Consider the following 27,966-nt stretch of genomic DNA (forward strand, 5'->3'; position numbering starts at 1 on the left):
ACATATTGATAAGTTTAAACAATGCCACTTTCTTACTAAAACATCTTATCCAGCGTTTATAACGTAAGGGTTTTTTCTTTTTTAATTAAAATTAAGTATTAAGTTATATTTACACAAGCTTAAAGAACAAAAAATAATTTATATTTAATTTAATATTATATATATATATATGTATAAATAATATTATATATATATATATATATAATATTTAAGAATTATTTTCTATGAAATACTATCTTTTTATGGCACTTGTGACAGTTTAAAGTTTAAAGCGTATCTTCTATCTCGACGATTTCGCAGGTAGTGCTGATCTCATGCGGGTCTTTCGAGAGCGACATTCCTGGTTCTGACGTGTGTAAACGCGTGTCCGTTCGCGCGCGAACACAATCGTATCGATTAGAGTCGCCCTTATTACGGCTTCCCGGATAGCCTAGGCGCTTTTATTGACTCACGCGGCTATTAACACGGATTTCGTAATTTCATCGCGCTGCTGCGGATCCGGCCGAGGTGACTATCGCTATGAGATGAATGGAAGTGACGTAAAGGCACTTGTTTAAGCGGGCTTTTCGCAACGAAAGCGCGAGGAGGGAAGAAGTGGATATTCTCTCCTTCCCTCTTGACCTCTCCTTTAATCGGATCACGCTGAAGGCGAGCGCCCCTCTTTGTTTCGCAAGCAAATAATGGTGCCGGCGCCCTATTAATCGAGACCTTGCAAAACAACCTCGTTCTTTGCGGGGCAATAACCGACTTTTCGACAGAATTTTGTGGTTTTTTTCTAACGACAGAAGTGTTTGCCTCTTTCCTCGATGGGAAACTTATTTGAGTTAGAAAAGGAGGCGATTTTCGGGATGAGAGTCCCGATCAAGTTTCTAAATACCACTTGGTCTCTTGCTGCTTCGATTAATCCGTCTGTTTAATTTGTGACAAGATATGCACTCATGCGTGTCTTTGAAGGACCAAGATATATATGTCGATCTTGCTATACATTACCTAAATATATAGATCAATTAAAGGGATTTTGTATTTGTTTTTGAAGCTGATGTCTCCATGTTATTTATTATTAAGAATTGCATCCTAAAAGATATTAAAATGTTACAATACATTTATTATCTTAATTTTTATTAAAATTTGAAATAAAGTATTGCGCAATGCTCACTATTAAAAGAAGAAAATATAATTAAGAACCTAGCACAAGAACAGAAGATTAGATTTGTTAAAAGGTGATTCAACTTTCTTTTGAAGTATATTAACTCTTATTGAATAAACGAGAACACCGTGGAATTTCCTGCTATATCTGCTTCCAATATAATTACATAACTATATTACTCTTACAGTAGCATTTATATTAATCATAAATTTTACTTGCTTTTTTCTTATCAGAAAAAACACATTACTTTTTTCATCTATTAATTACTTTTTCTTTAATCTTTATTTTCTTCCGTGGCGCGGATGTGCGGAAACAGACGGAGCTGAATATTCGGAACCGAAAAGCCAATAGCTTGCCATTGATCGTCACGTACGATTGCTGTTTCGTTTAGGGAACATAGACAGAGCTTAAGCGAAGCCATCGTGCACGAGTAACGACGAGTTCGTGCCGACGTTTCGTGGCGACGCGACGCGGTGCAGGAGAGCGCACACTGCGAGATTCGAGCGGAAAGGGAATGCCGCTCCGGTGCAATCGCGACGGCGCTCTATTTATTGCGCTTTATTTGCATTCCCGGCGGGTTACACTCGATTTTTCGCGTCTTTCGCGTTTCACTTTGCCCCCCACCGTACACACCGGACGGATCGTCGAAAAGAGCAACGAGAGAGCAGCGACGAAATTCGGTATCGTTGACGTTGACGAAACGAGAGTCAATATTTACCATGCTCTTGAATAAATTCTTTCTGAACGGCTAAATGCGTGGATGAAAGATGTGTAATATACGATAAATGCCATACGCAGATATTGTAACAACTAATAATAATAATAATAATAGTAAATATAATACGATAATAATAATAATAATAATAATAATAATAAATAAAATGAAATAAAAATAAAATGGATTGTTGGAAAAGAATTATCGCGGTAGTAATATATATTGCAAGGTTAAATATATAATAAAAAATTTATAGCACAAAAGTATTTTATATAATTATGACGGTGAGATGAAACTTTTGTGACATCTCTTGTAAAGATTATCAGGATTCTTTTTTAAAAACGAATTTACGCACACTCTTTTCTCACATAAATTGTTTTAGAATTTTTAATATTTTAATTAGTAATTAAAAACTAATTAAAAATTAATTTATTTATTAAAATAAATTAATTAAAATTTGATTTATATGTACTTGTATATTAATTCCGAGTTTAGTTTCTGTTATGTTAACAGGGAGATCGGTTTGCAGTTAAGACAAATAATTTACATAAGCATTAGCTACCAACGGTGTTAATTACCGACGATGTTAATTCGGGCAAACTTTAATTAGCATAGCGTTTAAAATCCGAAAAGATTCATTAAATTCCACAAAACAAGCAAAATATGCAAAATTCTACTTGCTTTAATTTGCGATAATCACTTTTCTTAAGCAGTCTGTGTATGAAAAAGTAATATACATATGCTAAGATTTTTATGTAACTTGTAATAAACTTTCTTTATTTGATTATATACTATAATATTCACGAAATATTGAAGCAAATGTTTTAATGGTTTAATAATAAAAAATATATTTGTATGTCGTATCTGACAAGTTTGAATTGACTAACATTGCTATTGCGATATTTTGCCCGACATAATACAGCGACAACTCGCCAAATTATCAAAATATACAAAATTTACCGAAAGTTGCACAATATATATGTAGGTATATTTCGCAGACGAGTAGCGCAGTTGTTGCATATACGTATAACGGCCGCGTTGTCGTTCTCACAGAATTCCAAGCGGGTAATCCAGTTTCTTAGTGAACGTGTATTATGCGTGCTAATTATGTTGATAAGAGACTTTGAGGATCACGAATAGAGTTGCATAGCGGCACACACGAACTTCTGCGACCATACTACCATTGCAGCCTGATTTTGCGATTATTTGTTATCGCGAAGAGGAATGCGTTGCACTATGTTGCGTAATGTGTTGCATTATCAAGGATGCTGTGAATAGATACTTGGAGACGGCACGTATGCGGTATGTGAGAGCTGAGAACCAACTTTGCACTTAAATGGTTGCTCGCAGCGGCTAAGCGCGAATGCGACGAAATGCCGCGAGGAAATTCGTAACGATCGTAAAGGACCACTGTCGATGATGTCAACGACGTTTATACGCTTCTGCAACGTACCGCGGTCATAAAAATTACATAATGCAGCGCGAATGACCGAAGTTACTCACACAACCGATCGTGTAATATTGAAATATCGAAATACAACGTTGCTGCATATTGAACGTTTGTCAGATTTCTCTTAACCGCATAAAATATTGCGATACGCGGGTTACTAATAAACATTTCTGTGTTATCATAAACAGCCCGAGGCAAGTTAAACAGTACTGAGTAGATAATTTCACTTGGTTAAATATGAGATACACTTATATACGTACTTGACTGTTTTGGAAAATGATAAAAGATCAATCTTAAATTTAAAACATTTAAAAAAGTCCAGAACCTTTTGTTTAGAAAACTTAATTTGTCAAGGAAAAAAGATTTTTTCTTTTAATAATAATGTTTATATTATAATTTAAAACAAAATTTACATTAAAAACATTGTTATTAGCATTTTTTCTTACATTCCATATTTTTAGTGTAACTTAGTTTGTCTAAAAATAAATCTTAGCATTTAACGATTGAGTTACTCTCTACTCTACATAATACTTTTATTACTTGATTATTTATGAAAAAATTTAATCTACTTTATTGGAACATTTGCTTCTACTTTTCGTGTGATGATTATAGTATTATTGACGCATTATTGACACATTAAATAACAGATTTCGTTTGTAACTTGTTCATATAATAATATTCCAAACAGGTTCTCGAATATGATCTGCCGAAATCGATACCAGAATGGTGATTATGTAACTTTAGCGTGAATATTAATGTGCCCCTACAATCTGGGTGCTGTTAATTATTAATATCGACCAATCTGCTATGATCAACGACCACATATACTATATGTGATTATTAAGGACAACTTATCTCTACTATTATTTGATTAAACATAATTTACCAATAGGTCAAGCGTTTCTCTTTGCCATATATAATTATTGTAGCGTTTAACGTTTAACATAACGCTTTAGGTCATCGCATTTCTCTCTCATGGTATTCTTTTTTACACAATTGCTATTTATGATGATTTAGTCTACCATTATAAACAATTTATATATTATTTGTACGGTACTAAATATTTTATATTAAATATAAATATTTCATCTTAAATATTCAACAATTAAGCTGGCAATATAACGACACCCGCACGGGAGGTTCCAGGTTCGAACCCTGGCTGGGGTAATATTTTTCGCAATAACATTTAAAACTATTTAATTTAGAAATTACATTATTTGACCAAAAGCGTTGGTCGAAATTAATAATGTCTCGATGATTGATCCGAAAAAGTGCTGTGTGAATCCGACAAAGCAAGTTGGCTCACAGTTTTTTCAATATTCACATCGAAAAGACGTTATATATTACCAGTCAGTCGAATTAAATTACTTAATTGTTATTCTATATACTGGCAAAGAAAATTCATTATTCTGTTAAACATATATTTAATGTCGATCGATATTTAATTGAAATGTAATGATAATGAATTATTACGATAGCACATCAATTTTTAACATATTTTATTCCGCATATATTTTATGCAGGACATTTTGTACATTTTGCCGAAAAGGAAACATTAGGATAAAATACATAACCATCCCTTCTTTGCTTCGCAGGCAAACTGGTACAGAGCCTCGCAATACTGTCGTTATCACGGGATGCATCTGGCGAGTATAGCCTCGCAAGAGGAGAATGATAGACTTGAGAAGCATATCAAGGACTTCGGTCTCGGCCACGAGCATTTTTGGACCTCTGGCACCGACCAGGCCGAGGAGGGAACTTTTTTCTGGATGGCTAACGGTAGGCCGATCACGTTCGAGAACTGGAACGTCGGCGAACCAAATAATTTCCGGTAAGGCTGCTATACGATCGCAAACAATTTACATTCCTTCTGATATCGATCGCGCAAATTCCATTTGCCCCTACCGTTGCGATACCATTACATTAAATCGGTTATCGAAGTATACTAGAATTCGTTTCCGGTGAAAGTTTTTGAGTTTTTTTATGGGATCTTTAGCGAGGAACATGCTTTAATTTTAATGAAGAAAGAAACTCAATTTCGATGACTTTGGAGAAATATTAATCTTTTGTATTGCAATGTTTTCAATATTTACGTGATTATAATACATTTATATAATACGAAATTATATTACATGTTCTTCTTCTTTCTGAAAACATGTATAACTGTAAATTAATTTAACCAAGATCGAATACGTTATTAAATAACATACTTTCTCACAAATTTTTATTGATTAACAAAAATAGTGCGGATTTCAAATACCTTCTGTTTCTAATACCTTTATTTCTATTTCAGATACGAAAATGGCGAGGAGGAGCATTGCCTGGAGCTCTGGAACAGAGACGGCAAAGGGCTCAAATGGAATGACAGTCCCTGTAGCTTCGAGACTTTCTTCGTCTGTGAGGTGCAGTGATCAATTTGCGAAAAAGGCCGGAGGGAGGGACTAAACGCCCGGGGAATATTTGTGCGCAAATCACCGGTTTGTGGCGTGTCCTCAAGGTGATCCTCGAGGAAACTGCGTGTGACGTTCTCATCGGCCGTCCGTTCGTTTCAGTGAACTTAGTTAGCAAGGTAGAGAGACTTGACGTGACATGTGCGCTCGGACTGAAAACGATGCGTGATTAGCCGGTCGCTACCGTTGTCACGTTTTGCACGTCCTGAATTCACGAGTGTGTGCGCAAAACGACAACCGATTCAGTCAGTTCTTTTCGTAAAAGAATCACCAAGTGACAAACCGAGCGTTAAATAAATTCGCAGTGTCGAAAAACGATTCGTTCTCTCTCTCGTTCTTTGTGCAGAGGCAGCTCCAAGCAGAATGCTTGACATTAGATTATGCAATTATGTATTTAAATCCTGATATATTTAAAAAGTCTCGCTTTAAATATTTAAAGGTTATTAGGTAGTTAACATTTCTACATTTCTACAAAACATTTTGAAAAGAGAAAACGCAAGTTATAAAAATTTTTTACATGTTTATATTTTAAGTAAATATATATATCTATATATATGTAAATCTTGAGATATGTGATTATTGGTGTATTTTACATATTTCTTATTGTTTATATTTTTTTTTAAATTTAGTTTTACCTCTGTTTATTAAGATCTTACAGATTACTGCGTGAAATCTTACAAGTCGAAGCGCGATTGAAGGATCGATTGGCTAATAATTTTGTTATGACTTTGCTATTGTTATTAATTCTAAGTAAAAAATTATTAGGAACATTAATACATACTGATATATCAGTAATTGTCATAAAATATTCTTATGTATTATATTTGTGTTAATTCATTACTATAACGTCAAATTATTATTAAATGGTTTGTCTATGCCATATGATTGTCTATCGATTCTTTGATTATAGAAAATTTGAGAGTTTTTGACGCATGATATTATATCTTGACTAAAAAATTTTCTAATAAAACATAGATTAATATACGTATTAGAAAAAATCAAGGATTCGTAATTTTCGATAGATTTAATATATGTGCAAGAAATTATTTTCATACGCATATATTCTTGCATGCAGGTATATCTTTATTATTAAATAAGACGATATCAAATTAGACGATTATTTAGCAATTAAAAGAACGATTGAATCAATTTGTCGATCTTACATACAAAATAATTAATTAAGTCGAATAATCTTTTTTCGACATTTACTAATTTCACGAGTGTGTGCTAAACTCCACACTACTTTAGTTTATTGTATCTTAACACATTATGCCAACACCGTACGTAACATACATGTGTATATGTATATATATACATACGTAAACTGTATTATATATTTACGTCACACATTAGAATGGCTGTGTTCCAATATTCACTGCCAGTTCACTGAAAATCTATAGTTTACGTCACATACATTATAGATTTTCAGTACTGGTATTGGAACGCAGCTAATGACTCGATGCAAGTAACATTGCTAGTAGTACGTATAAACCGAAAGACTCTTTCGTGATGCTATAATGTTCGGTATTAAGCAGTGCAGTCATTTACTTACTTACTGTGACATTGTGTTAGATTTCTCAGTAAAACGCTTTATTAGCAGCGACCGTAATCGTTATTGATTCAATAATTTTAATCATTTATAAAAATAATAGACTGGTGTTGAGATTATCGGGTCCGTATGCATTAATTTATTTTTATAGTTTTTTGAATCACATAAAATTCCAGATAAAATAAAAATTTTTTAACTTGTATCTAATCTCAAATCTATAAAAACTAGGATTCTTGAACTCTTGGATATATAAATTCGAGAGCAATTTTTATGCTTCTCAGATTTAAATTGTAAGCTCTTTGAATTTTTGGCTATTTGAAATCATGGAATTCTTGTCACGTCTGCATTATAAACTTTTCTACGTAATTTGAAAAAGAAATTTGAATTTCAAATTCTGTAATTTTTAAAGATCTCAAGTTTTATTTCTCAGAATTTTTTTTTAGTATGGCGCACGCGTATCTATCTCCAATTTTACTTCTATAATTGGAGACGAGCCGCATGTGCGTGGATGAGTGAGAATGTGGCTCGCTCAGTATCATAACGATCACGATCTGCGTAAATTAAGTCACAGTATAAATGAGCATCGTGATAGATCTCGTTTGGACAATAGTTAGCCTTCATGGCAAATGAAACAAGGGTTCATCGTTATATTCTATGTATTCTATGTATTCGCCGTCAGAAATGACAGAAAACGGCGTTGTACATGGCATTTTTTAGCGTTAAATAATAAAATCAAAATTATTCTCTGATATACACTTTTCTATTGCCTGTGTTCTACCACTTGCTTAAGCATCTCATTATTTTAGTTTATTAAAATATTATTTAATATAGAGCCAATCATCAAAGTCAACTTTCCTAACTATACTTTTTCCGCCCTTATTAAAATAAAACATATAACATTTTTATACACATTTACAATACTTACATTTATTTGTATTTTTATATTAAATTTAATTTGTGAAATCTCTGGTGCTGGATTTTACATCATGTGCGTTTCGTTAATTAATTAATTCGTTTATCACATTTTCTGATTCAGCGCTAAATATTACTGTTGAATTTCCGGAATTACGACAGTAAAATATTGGTATTTGTAAATTATTTATATTGAACGAGAGAGAGAAATAGAAAATATAATATAAAATTTGTTATTATTATATTATACTTTATGTATGAAAATTAAATTAAAAAGTATAATTATTCTAATTATTTTAATAATTAATGGACACGATCTGATTGTGTGTTATACAAATTTTTCTGACATATTATTTTAAAATTCGTTTAACTTTTGCATTATATTAATAATAAAAATTTTTACTTTTTAATTAATGAGTTCATTTTATGAAAAATATTTTATTTTAAATATTATATTTTCCTAGTCTTCTCTATCTAGAATAAAAGTTTATTGGGTTTTACTAAAAAAATTTTAAGAAAAATATAAATATCAAGAGCAGTTTTTTTAACGACATGCAACATATGATATCTTATATCGTATATAACAAAGTTAACATCTCAATGCTAAATAAGAAAATTTTAGTCTATTATGCGTCATAGAGAGAGTATGCATGTTTAGGATTGATTTTGCCTTGACTAGAAATACGCCTTATAATGAAGAAAATATATGAAAATATTGTGTAACATTGTTAACTACGGCTAACAAAAAAGAGAGAGTTGGAGTTACTCTAATGGAAATTACAGATGTTCCATCGCGGCGCAATTTTTCCGGTCGACATGAGTCGCGTTTCCGACGGAGCTCCATTGCCATCTGGGTAGGTACTCCACTTTCGTGTTTGGATTGACAGAACCAATTAATAATTCTGTCGATTTTTCGCCATTTTTGAGAAACTACAGTATCCTCAAGAGAAAAAAAATAATTCAAAGAAGAAAAAATAGAAATGGTTAAAGAGTCGTTGGGTTTGTGATAATAGATTCTTAACTTTGTAATTATCACGACCCAAAGTAGATTATTTCTAAGAGCCTTTTTTATTTATTTATTTTACACGGTTCAAACACATGCAATAATATAATTCATATCACCTAGTCGTTCGCGCATCGGGTAAACATTTTTTGCATTTTAATGGTTTTATTTACATTGGCCGAATGAATTCGTCAGTTAATCATTTCTATTTCTACCCTTGTTGGACCGTTTTGCGCAGATATATGTGATACATAAAGAGATAAAAAGGAACAAGGCGTGCCTTTAGGTATACATTTAGATTCGTTTTATTTGCACCGCTAGGGTCCGTCCACTATAACAAGCAATTTATGCCTGCGGCACTTTATTTAGACGGCAATAAATGCAGATTCACCGGAGAAGCGCCGGGGTTCCGTGGAGGGCCATAAACAGTATGCAACAACGCACATTCAATGCAACAGTGGGACCCCGCTCTCGTTCTTTATGACGCGGATCTGTCGTAATGCGATACGCGTGAAATCTTTAACATGTGACCACCGTACCAGTATGTTCATAGTTTTCAGATATTTATCGGATGACCATTGCGCGATCTTCTCGCAATTTCACTTCTATTGTTACGGCTGTGAAACAGATTTACGATCGAGAAAACATTGTGCTAACATTATTTCTAGATCTGACGTATATTACGGTGCAAGATTTACGCGATTAATGTTTCTGATTTTTATTTCACTTAAATCACAGTCGTGTAAATTACAGTCACTGAAAGCAATTTCTACATTGTTGAATGTTTTATTCAACTATTGCCTTCTTCATAAATTTAGTTTGTTAATTTTGAATAATATTACTTGCAAGAAAAAGAGATATACATGCAGTCGCTTAACGCAAGTTAACATGTAATTTTTCGGCAATTTTCAACATAATTTTTTTTTGTTTATTCACACACAGGATAAAAAATATATAAATTATTTTACTAGATTTATTTCCATTTTGGTTTATCGTTTATAGTTTAAATGGAAATCTATTTTATCATAAAAACTACAATATTCATAACAATAAATATTTTACGAAGATAATAATAATCTAAGAAATATCAAAATCAATATACTTCCAATTAGGACGATAAATATGTAATGTTCTATAGTGCATTTAATTACTTTAGTTATCAACAATCGTTACTACTCGCTAAATATTTGCAAAACCAATAAACGCTAACTCTTGTTATATGTTCTTTTCTTTATCGACGACCAAGAAAGCACATATCTATATTTTCTGTTACTGGTAACAATAATTTGAAAGCAAATATATAAGACAATAATATGATGATGCATAAGTATAAAATATTGAGAAATTAGTATGTAACTAATACGTAACTAAGTTGTCACAAATAAATACATATTAATTAAAAAATATAGAAATAAAGTTTACATGTTATACAAAATACAAAATTGTTTGTATTAAAAGAAACGTTATATTTAGCAGCAATTAAATTTGATATGCATAATTATATCTTTCTTAATCTTATAAATAATATATTATTAATTATTATATATGACACACATATTATAAATAAAATAAATAATTTATTCTTAAACGTTCTATCACTTTATATTGCTCCTTTTATACTCTATATATATTAATAGAGGAGAAAAAAAATATTAAGAGAATGATAACGCTTTACAAAGAACCAGGACCGTTGCACTAGTATACAAAACAACAATGTTTTATTGGAAACAACATACAATCACGTACCACGTATGTTCCTTTATAAGCCCTTTTGACGTTCGCGCGTTCTGCCGAGACGTGCACGTTACAAATAAGTACAATTGCTCGAAGTTCGCGGATCGAGCAACCCCGTTCGTCCCGTTCGAGTTTCACCCTCGCCCGTTCACTTTCGCCGCGGAACTTATGAACGCCGTCGTTCCATACGGACAGGAGTTTCACTTCGATACGATATATCGTACGAGTTCTTTTGCTTTTGCTCTCTCTTGGGCTAGAAACACGAATACAATATCCTAGACCCCAAGAGAGGCAGACGGAAGTAGAGTCAGAAAAAGAGAAAGAGCAGGGACCCTTATTATTACCGCAAAAGTCTCGATCGCGAGGTTTCATTTCCAAGCCACGCTTGCTATGTAAAGGGCTTTGCCTAAAGGGCTAATCCTAAAGGATTTCTTGTTTGCTAATATCCTAGTCCTCGAAGACGGAAAACGAGGACAAGTGGGTTTATCGAGCGGAGAAGACTTCCCATTATGTACAAATACACCGACGAGTACGATACACTACACACGAGGTCATATACCTTTGGTATGCACACATACTCAATAACTCAAGGCGATACCTTTAATTGTGATGTCACAGCAATCTTTTTTTCGGTTGGCACAAAACGGCGTGACCCATCACGCTCGGGTGTGACGCCTTTGGTGATTTCATATCTAATCTAGGGTCTTAGAATTTTTTTACGTTAATGCGCTCTGAGATCGTAGCCGCAACTATTTCGATGCAACAATCGAACATTGTATTCAGCTCGCGGTATAAATAACTGATTTTCTCGTTGATTTGCGCGAGTACACTCTTTAAGAATAATGTGTAAATAAAAATATGCCCAATTCACTTATAATTTAATATATACAAAAATATACAAAAATATAACGAACAAAATTTAAGAGAACTTTAGATTAAGAGATGACAAAATTATGTTTTAAAAGAATTTAATCACTTATGTGGTTTGATTATCGTTTAAATAAAATAACCTTTGGACCATAAGTCGCTAAAAAGTGGCGTTTTTATTCGTTGTATTGATCCTCGCGCAATGCAACGTAAGTTCATAATTTTTTACGAAAAATATCAGAAAGTGACGTTAATATTTATTTATTATTTTTGTATAACATATATTACTACATTTTTTAATAAGTTGATTAATTTAATAAGACCTCAATTTTTCACAAGATGTAGGTATCAAATTTCAGCAAAAAATTTATTCGTTCATAATTTTTTGTAACATCTACGTATTAATATTGTAAATTTTGATCGAACAATTAATCAGAATGATATGATTTTATTTATCGCCTACAAACTTCTAAAATTATAAATATTTTATTTAAATATAAAATTTTAGCCAATCTCAATTTTGACGTGAGAAAATATCTTTGTTTAAATAGTTACCTATAATAAATGGATCGTGATCGAAAGAGTTTCGGCTAGCAATAGAAAGTTTAAAAGGCGACGGATTTGAGTCCGACAGAGACCATGAAAGGAAGTTATTCGTCATCTCTACTCTCGGTTCGAAAAAATTCAGTGTACGTCTAATAGTTACAAGTATGAAGAGTTCGCAGCGACTATCATACTGGAAATTATTAAGGCCGCTATTTCGTGTGTGCGCACAGTGATTTTTTTTCGGGGCTTTGCAATCACTCTGATTGACGAATCGTTGTGACAGATTTCATGTTGTTACAGGCATTGTCCTTGTTACCTACATTTTACAATTGAGTTTCGCAATAATTTGATTTATATAAGCAAGAGAATTAGAAGACTAATTCTTGACTAGCTTTAGTTATGTATATTAAAAGCGCGTATCGTCAAAGAAATTTTACGAACATAAAAATTTGTATGTAAATAATTAATTAACTAAAGGTTCTCGATATTGAAATTAATGAATAGCAAGCAAAACTGGGCTTTAAGAGTCAAATGTGGTTAGTTGTGCGTGTGAGTTAACGTTATGTAACATTTAATTAATAATTTAATACAAATTATAAATCGTACGATAGTATAATTTTCAAGAGAAAATACCAGACAAATTTTGCTAATATTTGTAATCTGCAAAATATTCGGATTAGAAATTAAAATTAGAACTAACTGGCAAAGAGAAGTGAAATTCACTCACTAGTCCAAGTTTAAGGAACGTGAGATTAACAAACTGCAGTTTTGGGAAAGACATCTCAGAGTTTCCGGAAACTTCACACAACTAACCGCGTTTGGCTCTCAAAGTTCAAGTTTAAGTGTAATAATCGTAACGTGAGCTGAAATTGCAGTAGCGATAACATTGCACTATGGTAAAGAATATTTTTCGAACAAAAATAACGTATAGTTCACAAGTAATAAGAATATAATTAACTAAATTAAAGCTCATAGGCAAATTAATTTCGATATTAAATAATCACGCGATCTTTATCTATGTTGTAGCGCAAAGTTACTTTCGCTAATGCAATCTAATTTTCGCTTATAGCACTCTCGTTGATCGATTCTTTTATTCGCATATAAGATTGTAACTCGCAGGAAACAAACTTTTGCGCAGAGGTGTAATTTGCTACACTTATTTTCGTTTATAAAACCTACGAGATGGAGCACAAAGGAAACATCTGACAAATGTAAATTGATTCATAATATTATCCCGTAGTCGATTTCAATTTCTTTCGCAATTTACACGCTGCATCGCTGCGTCAGTCACCTCGCCGTAGGTAAAAACCAGCTCAAAGTTAGGCAGTGTCTGGAGAACGTCGCTCCACGATCAATAGTGACTGCTTTAACATCACATTCGATATATAAAGGCCCACGGCATATATATATTCACATATAAAATTAATTAATTAAGTCGCATCGTCCGCAGCGTTTACACTGCAGTTTCAATAGACGCTCAAGTTAATCGCGTTGTGAGCGATATTGAAAGAAGCGACAGGGAACATGTGTTACAATTCATCCGCATAATTTTCGCGTACACATCAATTCTCGCATGTTCCATTAGCGTTTAATGATGATTGATCGATAAATCAAATTGTACGATTATTCCATCCTATTAGTCTTATTAGCTAATTAAGTTAATGGATCGCTAATCGTTGCGTCGACGTAAACAATTGTGCCGCATGATAGAGTGCACAATAATCCACTTGATTAAGAGGACTATTGTCGACATATTTGAGGCGCTTCCTCACCGCGCAAGTTCGAGCGATACCGCGATAGATTGCGAGCAGTGCGCACACCTTCCAACGAAAAATGACCGAAATGCAGGGGCACTTTGCATTTGTGAAGAACGGTCGCTCGTATGGATTAACATAATCGGGAGGTGCAAGCTTACGAATGCACGTGTGCATGCAGCTGATGCAGCGGGGATTTATAACAGCTGAGACGTAAAGCGAAGAGGAATTGCACGTGTGGAAAGTTCTCCTCGCCTGAGCGAATCGCGCACAAATGCACTCTGAAATCAACAAAGATCGAAAATCTTTGTTATAAAGCCTTGCACTCCACTCAGACCTAGTAAGAGGATTAGATCCATTCCACACGCCCGCACGAGTTTTCAGCATAGGAATGAGACCTCCGCGTGTGAAAAAGATTTCATGTACATAAGGACCTTAACTTTAGAAGTTTAATTAGAATCATATGGCATATGTATGTAATAGCTTGGAGCTGGCAGTATTGGCATAATCAGCTTTGGAGTATTCAAATATCGCACGTTTTTTCTTTTATTTACGTTTGCAATTTTTATTAAACGTCTCGAACATCCAACGCGTACTTATGTGCTGTAATACCCGTTTAGTGTATGTATAAATTCTCTCAGAAATTTAATAAAGTCATTTCTATTATTATAAAGTATAAAAAAGTTATTATAAATTATATTTACATATAAGTGAGAATCTATAACAAAATTAGAGTTAAAATAATAAAAAAAAAATATTATTTTAAATAGAATAATTCACACACACGATAAAACAAATTTAATATTTACATATAGAAAGATTTCGTGAGAAATAAAAAATGTTCCCTAAAAATTTAAATCATTTAAATTACATATATTTTTCTTACACGTTCAATAGACATACAAATATATCGAAACGTGTAAGATCATCAATTGCGTGAATGTCCGAGCACATAGAAACTCGAGTGACCCTGCCGGCTCCATTATTATCATAATACATTCCAATACGCCATGCCAATACTCTCTGAGGATAATTATCTCGCATTTGACTTAACAACGTAACATTTCCCTTTATCTTTAACAACAACAATAACAACATGTTTTCTTCTGACAGCAATGTATTTCTTAAAATACTCCGCGGATGACGAGGATTTGCGTCCCAACTCGCATCCACGCACGCACATCGCACAATAATTAGTACGTATAGTTAATGATTTTATGGATGGGATTAAGCGCGGAACTGATCGCGATCATCTCGAGGCCTTTCGTATTTCTTCTTACAAAGTATGCTCTGATTTCTATTTCATTCCGCGTGTATAACTTAACGTGCATTGCAAGTCTGGAAAGTATAATTTCCTAAAAACAGTAAAAATAAACATAAACTTAATAATATTCTTACTCACTACAAATTTTATTGTAAAAAATATATATATTTGGATTTGTACTTAATATAAATTAAGTGCATATTTCTAAAATTAATGCGTAATAATAAAATTTATATCAGAAAATTTTATAAATTTTATAATTAATGCATGTTTATATGTATGAAATTTCTATTTTTAAATCAATATATTTTAATTAACATGTAAATTTTTCTACAAATAATAAAAAATAATGGTAAAATTATCCAATACAATTCAATAAAACTAAGGCTATCTTAAGGTTTCTTTCAAGTCGTGATATTTTTTATTTAGAAATAAACTACAAATTTAATTTAACAGAATGATTGTTTTATTATAAAGCTCTATTTGTCGTAATTATATCTAATTTTAATTTAATAAAAATATCTCATTTCAATTTTTCTTGTAAATTGATGATAATAAATGATTTCTTAAAATATTTTCAATACTTTATAATGATTAATGATTTTATCTTGCACACATAATTGCGATAGAATATTTTATGTTTCAGTTTTTGATAAGAAATACTGTAGCCTGCAATTCACTTTAAAGTTCATACGAATAAATGCAGTTATTATATACAGCGACATAAGTCTTAAAATTTTCATCTTAAGTCTCGAATCCGATGCGCACGTGAAACTCGAATTCGCTCGAAGGGTTTCGTTTGTTATTTCGAGTTATCATCATTTATTGCGGATTGTCAGGACGTTGTGTCAAAGATCGCGACGACATTCCGTTTCTTCAAGAATATTAAAGAGACTTACGCGGTCTACAAAAATGTATAAAATTTACGTATAGTTTATTTGCAAAATATCTGCGAAACATGTAAGAATAGTAAATTGTTATCGATTAATCGTTTTTCTGCAGATTCGACTTAAATCACAATTTTAGATATCACGCGTGTTTTATTAATACAGACCGAAACATTTATTAGTTTTTCGTTCGTTATCTTTTTGATTCACTGAACTATCATTGTTATCTTATTTTTGTTATTGATTATGTTTATTTGCTTGATATTTTCTTTTTCCTATTTAAAAATAACCTGTCCTGACACTCCACGATAGGTACGCGCGCATTATGGTTCGATTTTTATTTCATATTTATATATGTTACTTCTTGTTTTTGAGCACATTACGTCTTCAAATAGGTTCATTTTTTTAGAATATTTCATTGTGTATGTAACCATATTAAATATATATATATATTATATGTCATACTATATATATATATATTATTTTTTTATAGTTATGCGAACTCATTAACACTAATTTTATTCGACATACAGGCTTAGATATCATATAAGTATTTCGTATGGTACAATTTGACATTTTCCATCAAGATATCGATTAGGTTTCTCAATTTTTGAATCTTTTCGTATCGTTCGCATCGACGTATTACCATATGACACTTATTTGAAAACTGGCACGAGTTCGTACAAAGTTGAATATGTCCTTTTTAAAAGATTTAGGAATTTTATAACTATCTATTGCATTGTTGGTGCCTGAATAAATATGTGCCTTTTCCTCCGTGACCTTGGTTCCAGCTGTCAGTAGTAATTGAAATTTTTCCAATTGTCTTTCTTGCACTGGTGACGCCTCTAAATAATTATATTTTAATATGAAAAACATAAATATATTAAAATAAAAAGACGACAAGGCAAAAAATGAGACAAGTTAAAGTAGAAGTAAGATATAAAAAAATGTACTGATGGTACTGCTTAAATAATAAAAATATATGTATATATGTTGTACATATTTCGATATACATACATACATAATACAATATACTTAAAAATGTAATAAGTCTTTATAAAAATAATGTAACTGTTTTTTTTTTATAAATAATATAGTATGAATTAAAATTATAATTATAAATAGAACATATTATAAAAATTAGATTGAAAATCAATATTAAAATATAGATTCAAGTTTTTTTTAATAAAAGGCAAATTATACTCTTAAAAAATTGCAGTAAAATAAGTAAATAAAGTATTGAGATAAATATCAAAGAGGAATGCAAAGTTAATAAAAAATTAGGATTAAAATAAACAAAAATGCATCATGGATAAAGTGATGTTCTAATTGTTTCTCTGCAAAAATTTCACTAATAAATATCTTTATAGAAATTTCTACTACTGATTAATTTGTAATTATAAAAATATGAGTATTTAATAAAAAAATTATACATTTAACGGAAATTTGTTGTTTCAGTGAGATAGTCGTATCTCAAAGTATTCTAAAAAAATTGCAAGTTTTATTTTGTTCTTATCAAATTACTAACCACATTTCAGAACGCCTAATAGATCATCTAGTGCATCACGAGCCGTGTCCAGACGATTTTAGGCACAGGTTTGAAATTTTGAAACAAATCTTTGCATGTGCACACAACTACGTGAGCGCGAAGCAGTTATCTTCGATGACATGCCTTGTCAATCGTGTTGTTAAAAATAAATCCCTCGCAGATCGAAATCCGGCTCAATTATCGAGTGCTCGTCCGACCATCACCGAAGATTCAGTAATTTTCTGAGACATTTCCTCGCAACGATCACTATTGTTGTGTGAATGCAACTGCCACGCAAGTCCTTCTGATATTTCAAAGGACACAAAGGATGCATTTCTCAGGAGCGTAACGCAAATGTCAACAACAAATGCACTTCCTCGAGTCACAAAATATCCCCGAGTGATGTCTTCTTGGTCACTATAGTTGATTTTCGATCATTGATAGGCACTGACGACGTTCCTCCTCTCGTTGTTTTACCGCGCGCGCGACGACAGTTTCTGAGGATCGATATCAGCGGATCAGCGTCTTCGTCCGAACGAAAAATTGATGTGGGTGAGGCTCGTTGTTCGAGGCAGGAGCAACAAGACACGATTTTTGTTTAAATCGCATCGTTTCTGGAGTCTTCAAAGGGCCTCTCAGTCGGTCCCACATACGCTTCCATCGTGGCGCGATTGGGCGACTGAAGCCGATCCTCTTACGATCACAGAACTGTCTCCATTTCGGCGATTTCTGTCCTGGTCGCATCATCATCCGGAATCCTGTGACAAACAACCGCTTTCATAAAATTCGAGGCATTTCCGAATGGCATAAATAAGTAATTGAGCAATGCAATATTGGCAAGATAAAACTTCAAGAAAATAATAGCTTTGATGCGAAATGTATAAAGGACGAAAATCATTGTGCTTAGAATTGGCTACATTAATATAATATACTACTTACATATAAATACAGGCACTTTGTTACCAGGAAATAAATAAAAATCGAATATGTCCAACAATTAATACAATTACATACATTTAAATACAAAAATACGTGAAGCTTGATAGATTTTGTGTCACTATGTAATGCATTATTTATTATAATAAAATTAATGGTAAACCATATACGCTTTCAATGCATATATCATAAATTTATAACAATTGAAAGGTACATTTAAAAAATTTCATTTTGTAAAATTTTAATATTTCTGTAAAATTTATTTTGTAAAATTTTTAATAGTCTATTTTATTTATAAATATTTTTGTATATATAAAATTTATTTTGTAAAATTTTTAATAGACATTTTATAATGAGTAATATCGCATTTTAGTAATCGGTCTTTCCGATCCACAACGCTGCGTAAATCCTGGTCTTTACCTGTAAATCTCCGTGGGCAAGAACGTCTCGGCGTATTCTGTACTGACCACATGGTTTCTACTCATATCCCTCGGACGGGCAACCTCGACGGCATCTATGTACCTGAATATAAACGATCGGGAATTATGTCATCGCCATCGTAACACCGCGAAAGTTGCCTCCTACACGTATAAAGTAAACTTTATCATGCTCTCCGTCTTTCTCGTCTTCACCCCGGTCACGGCACTTTCTCAACATTCCCACAGCCACAGCCCGATTTAATTTTCATCCCGCGTCATTGTCTCGTCGTCGCTGTCGGACATTATAGGTAATTAATCGATTAACCGCCACAAACCACCACAGGTAATTACCTATAATGCGCACACTGTTGGCACCGACACGCCCAAGTTATCTAACTATTTTCCTCCTGAAAACTCGCATGCCATGCTCTCGAGCACATTAAAGTAAAAAAAAAAGAAAAGAACAAGTCCGTGATAATAAGAACTACACGAAAATGTAATGAGCGAGAGATACTTGATGCGTAACTTATGCAAAAGACGATCTACCAATCTACAGAGAAGCGAAAAGCGGACTAATACCCAATCTCTACATCCCTGTTATTCTACCGATTGGTCTCTCTAATTGTAAGCGAGGCTCTCTTCTTTCGCTGCACACATTCTCTTTTCTTCATTATTATAGATAAAGTGATGTCAAGGGGAACGGAGGTCGCGCGAGTTTACGAAACAACGGAGCCTCGCGGGATCGCGCGAGTCGTGGCAAAATTTTCATCGATCGGTGGAACGATCTTTTGCTACACCATGTGAGACCGATTGCAGTGACGTAGGAACGTTAACTAAATTCCAAAGTGTGAGTGCCAATTGTGTCGTGGGAGTGTAATTATGTAAAAAGGATTTCAATGGTTTGACGTTCAGGGAGAAGAGGGCTTTGCGAGAGGAATTTGCTATAGTTCTGTATAGAGCAATTCATTAGCGTCACGATTATGTCCCGCGCTGCAGAATAGGTTCCGATCAATTTTAAAAAGATAGAGGCAATTGATGGTAACTGTTGAACAGCTAGAATATATTGAATGTTTTGTATGAGTTGTGTTAAATGTCGTTGTGTTGTTATAAGATGGCAAAGACATAAAATCATTCAGAGTAGCATCGCTAACAGAACTTTCTTTTCCAAGCAATTATGACAAATTAAATTATTACAACAAAGATAATTTTATTGAAGCTTCAACGAAAAGAATATTTTAGTTCCTGCGTCACTGAACGTTCTTGTGTGTAGTTTGGCATTGCGGACTTACGAATCGAAGTATGGCGGTAGCGGATGCGGAGCTTCCATCGCCATGGGCTCCGGTGGTGTATTATAGCGGTCCGAACTTTGGAAGCACCCTCGCCACCAGCCAAGATTTCCAGATTTCCTCCTTTAAAAAAACCGACGTGGATATGTGCCAGGCTTCCTTCTCACGTCGTCGAACCACCAATTATCGCTTAACATGACCCAAATAAACCATTTCCCGTTCAAAACGATACCCCCGAGACACCCCATGTATACTCCGCCACTCTCGTGGAAAGTTTTTTTTTCTTTTATTGTCAAACATGACGATGGATTCGCTTCTCAACGAAACAAGAATAGGTTTTCCAATTATCTACGCAGTGAGCGTGCGATACCCCCCGCAGACGGACAATAGAGAATCAAGTGCGCGTGCTAATAAATCGATAGGATATTAACGTACGTATGTAAGCATAAATGTGTACACAATATACATGTTACCGAAACTAAATAGAAGTCGCAAAGCGAGCGTTTTCAATTAAATTTATCTAAATAAATTCCCCGTTATTATATTTTTTCTCACAAAAAATGCAAATTTAATTTCGCAATGTTCGAAGTAAATATAAAATGTTTATATATACATATAAATACAATTTATTAAAATATTTCACCAATAATATAACTATTTAAGAATTTATATATATTTTCCAAGAAATATATACTTAAATTAAAATTTCTTCAAGTGCCAAAGAAAAAAGAAACTATATATATCAACATGTCCATTAATAATAAATGCTATTTAATATTGCATTTAATTTATGCAATTTTAATGTAAAGCAGTAATCAAAGAAAGATCCTGTAAGCAATAAAGAGAACGCGAAGAAAAGAAGAAAACGTGATAAAATCTCTAAGCGCGATATTAAAAGACGTCAACGTGATTTGACGTCTCACCGAAAACGCACGTTTCGCCCTATTATAAATAGATGCATGCTGTGCAAACAAGATTCCAAGTGACGTTAGAAAATAGGTTACTACTTAAACTCGGCCCGCAAAATTCGTCTTAAGGGATATACGGGCTTCAACGTTGTTACTTGTACAACGATTTCCGCAGTAATTAAACTTTAACGCAGAAATTTGCATGGAGAACCGAGCATAAGTTTGTTCAAGATATTAGAACAAAGACAGAGGTAGAATATGTAACTGTGCAACTGCATGCGTAGACTTTTATCACGGGTCCACTTCCGCTTTGCGAAGTAATTTCCGGAAGAGAGTGGAAAGCAAAGAGTGTAGAAAGATGAAGAGACTCAAAAGAAAGCTTTCTAGAACAAAGATTTCCCGTTTCGGGGATAGAAAACAAGCGACAGCACTCTGCGAAAAGTATCGTTCGTGAAAGCATAAATCGTAATCTAGAGAAAAATAAATGCGTAATTTTAGTCGGCGGTTTGAACGTCTCGTTTTCTGCAGCGGAAACATTTTATCACTCGATTAAATTGTGTAAATTAATCTTTCAATGTCGTATTAATTATTGCTGAGTAAAATGTTTTGATATAATTGTCAAAGAAGAAAATACCTCTCACAAATAATTCTTATTTCTTTAACCCCTTTAAATTGTTTTTATGAGCATTATATTCTTATTTGAGATGTATAACAGTACTTATAATATCCTTAAATATACACTAAAAAACAAAAAAAAATCGCGTTTAAAATATAAATACATTTAATTTTTCCTGTGCATATTTGCGCTGAAATTGGATAGAAAGTTATTGCGGCTAGATATTAAGCAATACTGATTCACTTTTATTTTTATGCTAAAAAAACACCATATTTTTTTATCGTTCAGTATCAAGAAATTGCAATATCAATGTAACTCGTAATATTAGATTTTCATTTTTTCATCATACATAACCGTGACGTTTCAATTCAGAGAAAATTCCGGCATTAAAAGATTAATCATATCAGACAATACCCCTCATTTGTCATGCAGACGTCTGACGCAAATATCAAAGCGATTTATTCTCAAAACTCTTTGCGAACTCTTCCTATTTTAGTAGAGAAAGAAATAAAATCAGTCGAACGGAAAATTGTTATGAACGAATTGCTCACGAGGGAATGACGCTTCATCGGATATTAAGCGACCGAGTTCAAAGATAATCGAATAGCATGACTGATCATTGAAAAGGGCAAGCCTCTGTCTTCGCAAACCGTGCGATTCAAACTTGATCAATTCAGCTCTTCGCTCGATCGCATTGCAAATACCCGGTGCAGTCGAGTACTTTCGTAGCTTAATACGGAATTAAACGGTATTAGGAGAAGGGCGGAGCGTACTTGGTCTGGGTGGGCTTTATTCCGTGGGCCTCGAGATCCTTCTCAAGCTGCCGTATCCTGATCTTGGCCATGTCGAGCTCGTGCTTGACCTTCCACAAGTGGGTGTCGCAGATCGGATCCTTGCATCTGTGATGCCTCAAGATATCTTGCGCCTCGTACACTGCACCACGGAAGGTCAGGGACTTCCCTACGCTCTTTAAATAAGACATTTTGCATATTATTATCCTCTTCAAGTTTTCATTCCAATACTAATCTTCCGGAGTATATGGAAATCGATATTATCGAATAAGATAAAAATATATATGTATATAAATTTGCAGATATATATTTGTAAAGAATTTTAGGAATATTTCTGGAAAATTTCTTTTAAAATGTTGTTACATGTGGAATTTTATCCTTTTATCAATTATTGCCAACGTTTCAAACATTTATTTTGTATTATATTTAATTGTTATTAAATTCTAGTAGATTGTTATTAATTAAATTCTTTTGCTCAAAAGCTATACAATTTCTATCATTATTAAAAAACAGTCAGTTTAGATTATTGGTTACATATTTTTGAAAAAATATTATTAACATTTAAACATTTATCACTAGCTGTAGGTAATTTTGAAGCTAAGAATGACCTAGTTCCAGAAATAGCACAGGAAATAACGAGATTCTTGCAATATTAAAATCCGCGATGCTTACTAGGCTAAAAATAGCACATGTGCCACCGTCGTCGCTCTTCGCCAGGTGCTGCCTGATGTATTTAAAATATAAATGTTCCAAAAGTAAAAGGAATGCCGCCAAAAGAATTCCCATCATCAGTAAGAGAAATGCGCTTAAGAATTGCTCCAAAGCGAGCGGATCACTACTCTTTTGTACTTCTCTCCCGGGCTTACACGTCCCGGTCATCCAGTATCTTCTCAATCGCTCTAGATCCCCTAGAATTGATAGAATGACGTAGAAATCGATCCGTCGAGTAAAATTTACATATATCCATATATTTTACACACACACACACACACACACACACACACACACACACACACACGCACACACACACGCACACGCACACGCACACGCACACGCACACGCACACGCACACGCACACGCACACGCACACGCACACGCACACGCACACGCACACGCACACGCACACGCACACGCACACGCACACGCACACGAACACGCACACGCACACGCACACGCACACGCACACGCACACGCACACACACACACACACACACACACACACACACAGGAAAAACTTTTAGATGTAAAAATATTTTACGCTTAAAAAGATTTGGAGCATAAAAGTACCGTTATCCCTATAGTCCAACAGCCGTTTGTTGAACATTTGTAAGTATTTTGAGTTCCTGGAGAACGCCAGACCATATCCCGTCATGGCATACCATGACCCGACTGTTAGCAGTCGACAGTCCTCGTTCTGGGCGACCGAATAGTCCAAGACCGTGCCGTCGTAAATGAACGCATCCAGATCTCTATATACAAAAGTTATAACAGATTATTCTATACCTCAGTATATCTCCGTAAAAATATTTTAAATTGGCATTACGACGAAGCCAATGTCAAGGGACTTTTGTTTAAATTTATATACATAATATTATAGAATTTTAGATGTAAAAGATCCCCCACTTTAGAGATGATTAAATTCCTATTTCTTTGATCAATTTTAATTCGATGTATTTGTTTATGCAAAATACTACGTTAAAATGCGTTTTCATATGTAACACAAACATATAAATGAATCAAATAAAATGTTTTATTTTAGTTATTAAAATTTTCTTCAATTTTTTTATACAAAATATGTGCGCTAAATAAAAATCATACAAGCCCAAAATTGTATTTTTTAAATAAATATCTGCATACAAATCGTTTACATAAAAAAGAAATTTTTTTATTAAAATATAAATTTGCTATGCTACTGTGTTATTTTTAAATAATTGTTTCATTTCTTGCTTCAATTTTTCTTTCTGTTTCCCAGATACAATTTTTAATTGTATAACATAAATGTTGACAAATAAAGTTATATCACAAGATTGCTTACCCACTGATGACAGCTTCGACCCCATCTGCAACACTGCTTTTGTTGAAAGCCCTCATGTAAGAGTGCATCTCCTTGAAGTACTTTGCCAGCGTACTGTCTGTGTGACTCCATGGTACCGTGCCGAATTTAAACATGGGTTTGTGGGAAAAGGGCTTAGCGAGCCTATGATCGTCCACACCGCTGAACTCGTGAAATTCTTCCCGCGTGATCATGAAGGCAGCCAGATTGGCAGTGTAAATGGCGAGGAAGACCACGGCAAATAATGCCCAGACGTTTGTCATAAATCTATGTAGATAGTATATTGACATTTAGCATTAACAATTTTTACAAATTATGTTTTTCAAGTCAGGCATGTATGTTATAAATGTTTAAATCTAGATATTTTGCAATGTTTATGAGAATTAATAAACGCATTGCTTAGTCGACAAGATAATTGTTTGTTAATTAATGTTTTAATATTAATTTAATTAGTGTCTTTATGTAGGAATTCTCCAGTTACATTACATGCATGTTATTAGTTTCAACAGTGAAATAAATATTCAAAATTAATGTATGCAATTTGTTTCCGAGGCATATATTTAATTTTAACAAACTTCTATCTTTAATCTCCTTTTAACCTTATAACTGTGATTTGCCTCAAAATATTATTTTACTCAAATCAAATTTAATTAATTAAATTAATTTGACTCACAAAATTCGAGCTGGATCGGCATACTGCATAATTTACATCAAATTATTTTGGATTCGAGTCAATATGATTGACGATTTATAAGTAGTCGTAGTAATTTACATTTTAGAACGGTTGTCGCAAGCAAATGTTTGCTCGGGAACATTTATGCGCAGCGACCGATCTCGAATGGTTAAGCAAAGAGGCGGAAGACTAATTTGTCGCTCGAGTTCTATCTCGCGTCGGTAATTAAAATTCGTCGGGAGAACGACGTTCCTGGGGAAAGGGATCCTTTTCACTGACCTGGCTGTAAATCCTCTGGGAGAGTCGATATGGACGGCAGCCTGAAATAATACGGCCCAAACCAGCCAGTACGTGCGACAGAACGAAAATCGATGGTTTGTCGATGGATTTTTCTGCAGAAGAAAAAAAATCGATAACGCATTAACATTTACAAAATTTAACGTGTAATAATAACATTAACACGAACAAAACTTCAAACTGTTCATATGCACGTTATAAGAAAATTAGCATATCGTTATCTCGCTTTTTCCAATTAAAAATTTAATTTGACGATTATGATTATTAGAACATCTTTTATATTAGAACACATGTTTAGACAATATCATTAGTTTATGTAAGAACATAGTGACTTTTATGAATTTGTGCAACATACATGCAAAACAAATAATCATACATAACTGCACGTTGGAAAAAAAAATCACGTATTATATAATTCTATAGGAAATATCACACACTGTCTATGTAATGATAAAAAATACACATAAATGAATAGATTCCTGGAAGAAATTTTTGTTAATTATATAAAATTGTATGAAACAACTGCAAATTAGAAGTCGGTATAACATTATTCTATAAACATATGCTTTCTATTTTTCTACTGACAAACACCGAAGGATGCATTGGAATTAATTAGTTACTATTCTAATTGTGACATTTGTGCATTGAGAGGTAAAAGTGCGAACGAGGTAGAAACATATATACATATAGTTAATAAAAAGCGAAATAAAAAATACCAGTTTTTGCGCAGCGCCTGAAGGGTTTACCTTCATGTCGAAACCAGAGGGTGATGCCCATTCAAAGAGTAGTATCATTACCGTCGCAGCGTGTATGGCAACAATGCCCACTAGCATCCACGAAGCCGTGTCGAATGGTTCTGAAAATTGCATTGTTAGATGCTAAACTGATTTTCGTTTCAGCATTACCGCGACATTCGCCGCGTATTTTCGTCCGGTAACGATTCGTACGAAATTACTGCTTTTGTATAAATATTCCCTTAATTTATGTAGCAATATTAATGTTTCGAAATAATATTACTATTTGCCTCCGAAAATATTTTGCTCAATTTATGTAACATTGTGTATTCATAATAAAGAGAGGATGTATTTTTTAGACATATATTGCCGATTTGCAAACATGTTATTATAAGTATCGATTGTTTATGGAGCAGTTTCTATAATATAAATACAATTCTCACCTAAAAATGCAGTGGGCGATATTATGCCTGTTCTTTTTGCTACAATAATGGCGATACCAGTTTCCATATAAGGTACAGTGAAATCGACCACCGCTTCTCTTTCCGAGTTGATCATCAACGAAGTCATCACCATGTCAGTCTTCCGGTTGACCAAATCGGCTATAAGTCCGTTCCACTTCCCATTCTGCGTATAATTGTTGATAAATCGTGACGTTTGTTAAATTTGCGAGAAAGTCGATTACCGAAATTGTTTTTATCGAAAGAAACAGAACGTAAATAAATAAACGTAAGTTAATTTTATTTAATGTAAGTAAATTTAAATGTAAAAATATATTATTCTATAAAACGGAATAAAACACTCAGAATTTTGCATGCTATGCAAGATTTAAACGGGTATTTTTTTTCTTATTATTTTCAGTGCCAATGATCGTAATTTAATACAGTCTCGCGAGAGAGAAATGCGAAATGATGATAATGCGATAACGTGATTAGGACGCACGATAAATGGAAAATTATTTGTTTTTAGGCCATTCAAGCTGTCGCTGAAGCGTAAATATCGTTGCATCGATGGAAGCAACTTTTGTGCAGCGGAAATTAAACGCGTCGGAAGCTCATTCATGCGTACATTTCGTAATAATAGTCATCAATGGCTGAGTCAATACACGTGCTTGCAGAGAATTATTATCGTCAGATAATTGGGCTTTAAAATTACACAGTACTAAATCTATAGGGTTGCAACAGTGTGAAGCGCAATTCCTTTCTCTATTTTTTTTTATTTTCAACAAATTTATCAGATATGTAAAGATAGAGATATACAAAGCAATCAGTCATGCCCAAGCCGCATTACATTTTTCTTGCTTGGTGTTAGTCGCCTACCGTAGACATGAAAGGACAGAAATTTTAACCGTTCCAAAAGAAGAAACGAGCGCACCGTTTGCGGATGCGGTAAATGCTACGCGGGAATTTTCTCGTTGCATTACAAGACACATTTATCTTCCGTCTGC

At 33.5% G+C, this 27,966-nt stretch overlaps 2 protein-coding genes across 7 annotated transcripts in view; one reads left to right on the plus strand and one right to left on the minus strand.

Moving 5' to 3' along the window:
• The window catches only part of LOC143902367 (uncharacterized), a 109,752-nt gene extending 101,297 nt beyond the window's left edge, over positions 1–8,455 (plus strand). The window contains exons 5-6 of the mRNA XM_077415201.1: positions 4,908–5,143; positions 5,606–8,455. Coding sequence (XP_077271327.1) covers positions 4,908–5,143; positions 5,606–5,723 — 354 coding nt within the window. The 3' untranslated portion in view covers positions 5,724–8,455. The remainder of the gene's footprint in view (positions 1–4,907; positions 5,144–5,605) is intronic.
• Positions 8,456–10,927: 2,472 nt separating this feature from the next.
• Positions 10,928–27,966, minus strand: part of Nmdar2 (glutamate ionotropic receptor NMDA type subunit 2) — a 199,763-nt gene continuing 182,724 nt past the window's right edge. For 3 of the 6 annotated variants that reach the window (XM_077415920.1, XM_077415919.1, XM_077415923.1), the window contains 10 exons: positions 26,963–27,146; positions 26,502–26,641; positions 25,768–25,880; positions 24,798–25,082; positions 24,050–24,231; positions 23,435–23,670; positions 22,745–22,938; positions 20,451–20,570; positions 19,163–19,264; positions 10,928–18,564 (listed from right to left, as the gene is read on the minus strand). In XM_077415920.1, coding sequence (XP_077272046.1) covers positions 18,507–18,564; positions 19,163–19,264; positions 20,451–20,570; positions 22,745–22,938; positions 23,435–23,670; positions 24,050–24,231; positions 24,798–25,082; positions 25,768–25,880; positions 26,502–26,641; positions 26,963–27,146 — 1,614 coding nt within the window. In that variant the 3' untranslated portion in view covers positions 10,928–18,506. The remainder of the gene's footprint in view (positions 18,565–19,162; positions 19,265–20,450; positions 20,571–22,744; positions 22,939–23,434; positions 23,671–24,049; positions 24,232–24,797; positions 25,083–25,767; positions 25,881–26,501; positions 26,642–26,962; positions 27,147–27,966) is intronic. The other 3 variants (XR_013258467.1, XM_077415921.1, XM_077415922.1) reach the window with 3 other exon arrangements.

Source organism: Temnothorax americanus, unplaced genomic scaffold (genome assembly GCF_048541705.1).
Source record: "Temnothorax americanus isolate GAGA-0224 unplaced genomic scaffold, ASM4854170v1 Scaffold4, whole genome shotgun sequence".
Taxonomy (NCBI): domain Eukaryota; kingdom Metazoa; phylum Arthropoda; class Insecta; order Hymenoptera; family Formicidae; genus Temnothorax; species Temnothorax americanus.